The following is a 6,176-nucleotide window of genomic DNA, read 5'->3' on the forward strand; positions in this document are numbered from 1 at the left end:
AGGGTCTCCTGGAGGAGTCAGCTACCCAGTGGCCTCACACCCTCTCCCCCAGCACCCGCAGGTGGTAGATGACTACTCGGCCAAAAAAGTCAGTGGCGTCCTCAAGTGTCATCTTCAGCTGGTCCACCTCGGCAGCGGGCACAGGGAAGGTGTGAGCACAGGCAGTCAAGGGAAATAGGTAGCTCATCACTTCCCATCCGCCAGCCCCAGCTCAGACACCACCAGTGTGCTGCGTGAGCCAGCACACTGAGCCCCTCTGAAGCGCTCACCCAGAACAGGTTACCATCAGCTCATTTTACAGATGAAGCAATGGAGGCCCAGAGCCACTTGCTCAAGGTCACACACCAGGATCCACAGCCTTCAGAGGCACAGCCCACCCTCCCACCCCTCCACCCCAGAGGCCCAGGCAGGATATCTGAAGGGAGTTGTTGTCTTCAGGGTAGAAGTCCACAATCTTGCAAAGACCCTCACTCCCCTGGGAACCTGCAGCAGGGAAAGGGGCAGGCTGTGAGGCTGGGGTTCTCCTCCCAAACCCCCACCTTCCAGAGCCTTCCAGTACCTTCCAGGTGGCCCCGGCGACTGGAGAAGCCCCCCTGGAACTGGATCTGCAGCTGGGAGACACGGATGCGCTGGGGAAACTCTAGTATCACCCACTGGGAGGGGCCCTGGAAGCAGACAGGGAAACTGAGGCTCACAATCACTTGCTCAGAGCCCTGCTATACCTGTCTCATTCACACAGACGATGGTGGGGGGGGGAGGGGGCTGTTGGCACACGTTCCCTCCGTGGCCAACTTGACTCCCCAGCTGGAGTTCTCCTTAGCTCTCAAGGCACCCTGGACCCCTGAATCTGATTCACGGGAGTGGGTGGAGGATCCAGGGAGAGGTGCCTCACCTGGTCCGAGTTCCAGCACGTCTCCTCATTCTGGTCGAACAGATGCTTCTTTCCAAACTGCCGGGTGTTGCGATTCAGCACTGAACTCACCCTGGAGGCACCAGAATCCGGGAGAAACGAGGGGCTGAACCCAGCGCCGAGGCCCCGCCCACCAGAGGGCCCGCCCCCTCCTCACCTCCAGCTTCCCCCGGCACCCCCAGCTATGTCAACCCGGGGCTCAAGGGCCACGCCCGCCGCTGCCCGGCGGCCAGGTTCTCACCTGCTCACTGTCTCTGGACAAACCAAAGAGTGGGTCATTTCGGCTCCACAAAGCCTCACACGGCTCAGAGCTGACTTCAGCCGGTGTTCGAATCCCGGCGCCAACGCAGCCGCAGCGGCGCGAACTTGGCCACGCCTGAGTCTGCAAGGGTTTCAGAGAAACTGCCAGTGACCCGAGGCCAGACTTTAACAGCAGGTCCAAGGAAGGGAAACAGGTTTCCTGTGGGTTTGCTCAGGCTCCGAACCTCCGTCTCTACGAACAGCTCGGAGAACCAAAGCGAGACCCGGAACCACGAGGACACCGCGCAGGCGCAATGTCACTCAGACCCGCCCAGCCTTCGCTCTCGGGGCAGGATGTAATTTGAGCCCCGCCCCTCCGTGCCCGCCTCTTAAAGGGCCTTCATCCAGTGATTAAGTTTCCGTTGGAGCTGGAGGTCGAAGGCAGGCGCCAAAAACATTGTGTGCGGAGTGTATGTGGGGCGCAGTCTCTGGTGCCTGTGGGTATAGAGCACTGGTTTTGGAGTCTGAGAGACTTCCTAGAATGATGTCTCCCTACCTGGGGAAGTCTGCCAAATCCATTCTGTAACTGCTGATGCTGCCTCGCACTTCACTGCCTCCCAGGGACCAAAGGAAGAGCCGAGGAAGACGCCACGATATTGCCTGTACAGCGAGTCTTCATCAGCCTCCCGTGTCCCAGCTGGAACACGGGAGGCTTAGCCTCCAAATCTTTCTTCCTAGTAAATGCTGCCTGGGACAGGCTTCATGGAGGGGGGCAGGTGAAGTGGGATTTGAAGGATGAACAGGGGTTTGCCAAATCAGATTGCACAAAGGCTAAAGATTTGGTTCACTGATTCACTAAACGACTCGCTCCCTCCTGCTCAGCCCAGTGCTGGGTGGTGCTGGGGACTGTGAGGGGCCTCGGTTCCAGCCCCCCACCTGAGGAGCCCCCAGTTTGGGTAAGACACAGCTAGACACACACAGTCCCAGACCCATGTGGCCAGGGCTGAGCCAGAAGGAGAATAGGGCTGGGAGACCAGGGGCTCTACCTGGAGGGAGGGCGTCCTGGGAGAGGGGATATTGTGTCTGTACTTTGATGGGTAGGCAGGAATATATCAGGGTAAGAAAAATGGGGGTAGATTTGTCCATGCCGGGAGAACAGCATAAGTAAAGGCCTGGTTGGGTGAAAGACCATGATTTTGAATAAAATATATGGAGCAAGATCCTGCTGAGCCTGAAGATGTTTGAGAAAGGGCAGGACACCATCCCATCTGCATGAATGGAGGGTTCTGAGACTGATCAGCCACTGGCAGGAGGCTGCAGTTTCCTGGCTTTAGCTGAATGGTCTAGAATCCAGCCCCTTTCTTCAAGGGCTAGGGGAATGGTTCTCTTGGCATCCTACTAGCATCGTCCCAAGCCCACTCCAGGACGGTGGCGTAGGGGGGGCTGGCTGGGAAACTGGGACACTAGCGGAAGGGCCGCCCCACCAGCCCCTGCCTGCCAGGACTTCCTGCATTCAGTCATGGCCTGGTGCCATCTAGACCTGGCTCTGTTGGTCTCAGGGCTGGGGCCAGGACTACGGGTGGCAGAAAAGACCTCTCTATTCCCAGAGGAAAGTGGGAAGAGCATGGACCCTGGAGGGCCCAGATTTGGTTCAAATCCTGGTTAGGTCACTCACTCACTGGCCATGTGATCTTGGACAAGCATGTTGACCACTCTGAGCCTCAGTTTCCTCATCTGTGAAATGGAGGGAATTCTATTTATAGGACTGCTGGAGAACTCAGTGGACTCTATGGGCTGACACATAACAACAGTGGCCGGCCTTTGTTAAGAGCCCGTCCTGTGTTTGACTTGAAGCCACATTCTGTCTCTGGTTCATCAAACCTGCGGTACTGGTCCATGTCACCTCCATTCTACAGCTGAGGATAGAGCCAATGTCCCCCAGAAAAGATGCATGGCCCTAGGGCCCCCCATGCCACTCTTGGTCTTGGCATGGAGCCACCTTGCCCACTGGGATGAGGCCAGCTCAGTACCCTCTTCCCGCCTCCTCACCCCACTGGCGCCAGGGCATGAAAGAACCTCCTGTTTCTCCAGGGAATTAGCAGCTCTAAGCTCCCAGCAGGGCAGCCAAAAGTGGTCCATTCATTTGCCTGAGTGAGGAGAGACTAGGCACTCCCTCCCTCCTCAGCCAGGGGATGGGGCAGAGGAAGCTCTGGGAGAGCCAGGAGCTGCCACTCCAGTTCACTGAGGGAAACTGAGGCACAGAAAAGCAAAGTCATTTTGCTAAGGTTATCCAGGGGTGACCAGGATTCAAACCTGTCTGGCGCTGGAGGTCTCTCCACTGGGCTGAGTTTTGCATTTGTCAAAAGAAGAAGCAGAGTCTCAGAGAGAGTCAGGTCTTTGCTGAAGTCACACAGCAAGTATGGGTCAGCAAAGTCTCTCTCTGGGGATGCAGCCCCACCCGTGGCAAAAAAACAGGTCCAACTTCCCATGTGTTTGTCATGGTGGAGCAGGGTACGGAAAGGCCTTCAGAAAGCTTCAAGCCTTGGTTTCCCCCTGGGGGATAAGTGATTGCTTCAGCCTGGAGAGTACGTAGGGGTGGATGTGATGGTTCCCAGGCCAGCAGCCCCCAGCGGGGCAGGTCCAAGTGTGATTTATCTGCCAGGGTCTGCCTGGGTCCAACAGGGCCCACCTCAGAATAGACAGATGCACGCTAGCTTCCAGATGGACTTGTCCGTCCTGGCAGGGTGCGAGCCTGGGAGCCTGGGAGCCTGGGGAAGTGGGGGTGACAGTAGGAGTGGGAGGGTGTGGCCCTGCGTGAAGGGACTGGAGTGAGCTCACCGGGGAACCCCCCGGAGCCACAGCTGGGTGTGTTGAATGGTGAGCACAAGTGGCAGGGCTCTGAGATGGATCTCGGGAGGACTACACGTCTCCATGTGGGTGCCAGGGGTGCCCAGTGATCTTAGTTGGGTGCTGGCTGTCTGGAGGTGCACCCATGCCTATAAACAGGGTTGGAGGTGAACAAGGTGGGGCAAATGTACCTGTTGGTGGCTGCCGGGACAGCTAAGGTGCAGTACGTGTATTTGAGTGTAAACGGACTAGAGGTGCGGCTGTGAGTTTGGTTGTCACCCCCATGGCTTGAGTGTGACCAAATGAGGTTGTACGTGGTCTGTGCGATGTATATGTGGTCTTGCCTCATGTGGTTGCATATAAGCCCCCTGTGCTGTCTGGGATGCGATGTGGGTTAGGGGTTCGTTGGTGACATTGTGTGACACGTGTGAATGTGGCTGCTTGTGTCATGTCCGTGTGTCACCTTGGGCATGTTAAGAGGCACTTTGGAGGGCTACTGTCCACCCCTGAGACCCAGCTCTCCTGGAAGGTCCAAGCTCCCAGCTCCTGCTCTGGCCCACCAGCCCCCTCCCCTGCTTCCTCCCTCAACTCACTCCAGCCCCTGGCCTGGGCCCCAGTGTGGGGGGTACAGAGAAGGCACTCAGGGCTGGCAGGGTGGCTCACCCAATCCCAGTGCAGGCCTATAAATAGCTCTTTGAGCCCAGCAGATTCCCAGGCAAGGTTGCCTCATTCAAGCCCCCAGCAACAGCCGCCCCCCCCCCCACCTCCCCTGGGCCCCAGGCCAGCCCCTCTAAGCTCCGTCTTGGCACTGGCCAGGGGGACCTGGGGGTGGAGAGGAAGGGGTGTAGAGAGGTGGGGGCAGTCAGGGGTGAGGGTCAGCTTGGCTCTGAGGCCATGAACCTAGGCTCCCACTTGGTCCATACCCATACTGTACAACCTCAGGCAGGTGGTCCCATGCCTCTGAGCCTCAGTTTCTCCCAGCTGGAAAATGGGCAAAACATAAGAGCAGCCCCCATCTTATGTGTTTACTTCTCATTTCTTTCTCTCAGCAACCCTGTAAGACAGGGACTCTTAATTATCCTCCTTTTAGATAGGGTAACCGAGGCACAGAAAGACAAAATGGCTGGCCCAGAGTCACTCTATTAGGAGTGAAAAAGAGGGGTTTTGAATCCTGAACTTGTGGAGGCAAAGCTGCTTGGATCCCTTGCATGTCACACAATCACACCCAGACCCCCGACCCCCCCACCCTAATGCTGCCATAATCACCCTTCACACCAGCCTGTCAACTACAGACACTCATATCAGCGTGACCCCTGACCTCCATCTCTCCTCTGTGATGAGGACTGAACAGTAAGCATAGCTCCCCAGTGTGTCACTTTGGCCCCTGGGGCCACCACTCGCCCACTCCTGGACCAGCCGACTGGGTCCACATGCATTAGACAAGGACCTGTACCAATGCTTAGGGGCAACATTTCTCCCCTGGGGTCCTTCCTCAACCTTCATTCATCTCCACCCCCTCTTTGCTCTTTGGTAGTTTTGCCGAAACCATCTTGTCACCTATTTGTCTGTTCCCCCATCAGCCTGAGACCCCCTCACACACACACACACACACACACACACACACACTCACACTCACACATGTGGGCCATGGTGTGAATTGCAGACTCTCTGTCCAGTACATCCCATTCTAAGCACTGAGAGACTAAGACCCTGGGAAGGAAAGGTGGGGGAAGGGCTGACCTCTTTAAACTTTTGATCCCCCTCATTTCCGTTTTTCATTGTGGCAAAATACACCAGAACACAAAATTTACCATTTTCAAGTGTACAATTTAGTAGCATTAATTATATTCTCATGATGGTGCAACGATCACCACTATCTAGTTCTAGAACACTTTCATCGTCCCAAAAGGAAACCCAGTACACATTTGCAATCATTCTCCATTCCCCCTCCCCCAGCCCCTGGGAATCACTAATCTACTTTCTGTCTCTGGATGTGTCTGTTCTAAACATGTCATATAAATTGAACCATACTGTGGTCTTTTGCGTCTGGCTTCTTTCACTCAGCATGCTTTCAAGGTTCATCCGTGATGTAGCATGTAGCAGGGCTTCCTTCCTTTTTATGGCTGAATAATATTCCTTTGTATGGATCTAGACTTCTTAAGGTTGAAGTCTCCCTGCA

The 6,176-nt window shown here is 55.8% G+C and overlaps 1 protein-coding gene across 1 annotated transcript; it reads right to left on the reverse strand.

Moving 5' to 3' along the window:
- Positions 1 to 11: 11 nt before the first annotated feature.
- NR2C2AP (nuclear receptor 2C2 associated protein) lies at positions 12 to 1,441 on the reverse strand. The gene is made up of 5 exons (XM_032412522.1): positions 1,152 to 1,441; positions 893 to 983; positions 560 to 665; positions 416 to 483; positions 12 to 151 (listed from the first exon to the last, which is right to left on the reverse strand). The coding sequence occupies exons 1-5, from the start codon at positions 1,187 to 1,189 to the stop codon at positions 35 to 37; spliced, it is 420 nt and encodes a 139-aa protein (XP_032268413.1). The 5' UTR covers positions 1,190 to 1,441; the 3' UTR covers positions 12 to 34.
- Between the last annotated feature and the right edge of the window lie 4,735 nt (positions 1,442 to 6,176).

This window comes from Phoca vitulina, unplaced genomic scaffold (genome assembly GCF_004348235.1).
Source record: "Phoca vitulina isolate PV1807 unplaced genomic scaffold, GSC_HSeal_1.0 scaffold13, whole genome shotgun sequence".
Taxonomy (NCBI): domain Eukaryota; kingdom Metazoa; phylum Chordata; class Mammalia; order Carnivora; family Phocidae; genus Phoca; species Phoca vitulina.

Coding starts and splice junctions, on each gene's coding strand:
- NR2C2AP (XM_032412522.1), bottom strand. CDS start 1,189: ATGACCCACTCTTTGGTTTGTCCAGAGACAGTGAGCAG. Junction 666..892: donor CGTGCTGGAACTCGGACCAG/GTGAGGCACCTC, acceptor GTCTGCTTCCAG/GGCCCCTCCCAGTGGGTGAT. Junction 152..415: donor AAGACAACAACTCCCTTCAG/ATATCCTGCCTG, acceptor GCCTGTGCTCAC/ACCTTCCCTGTGCCCGCTGC.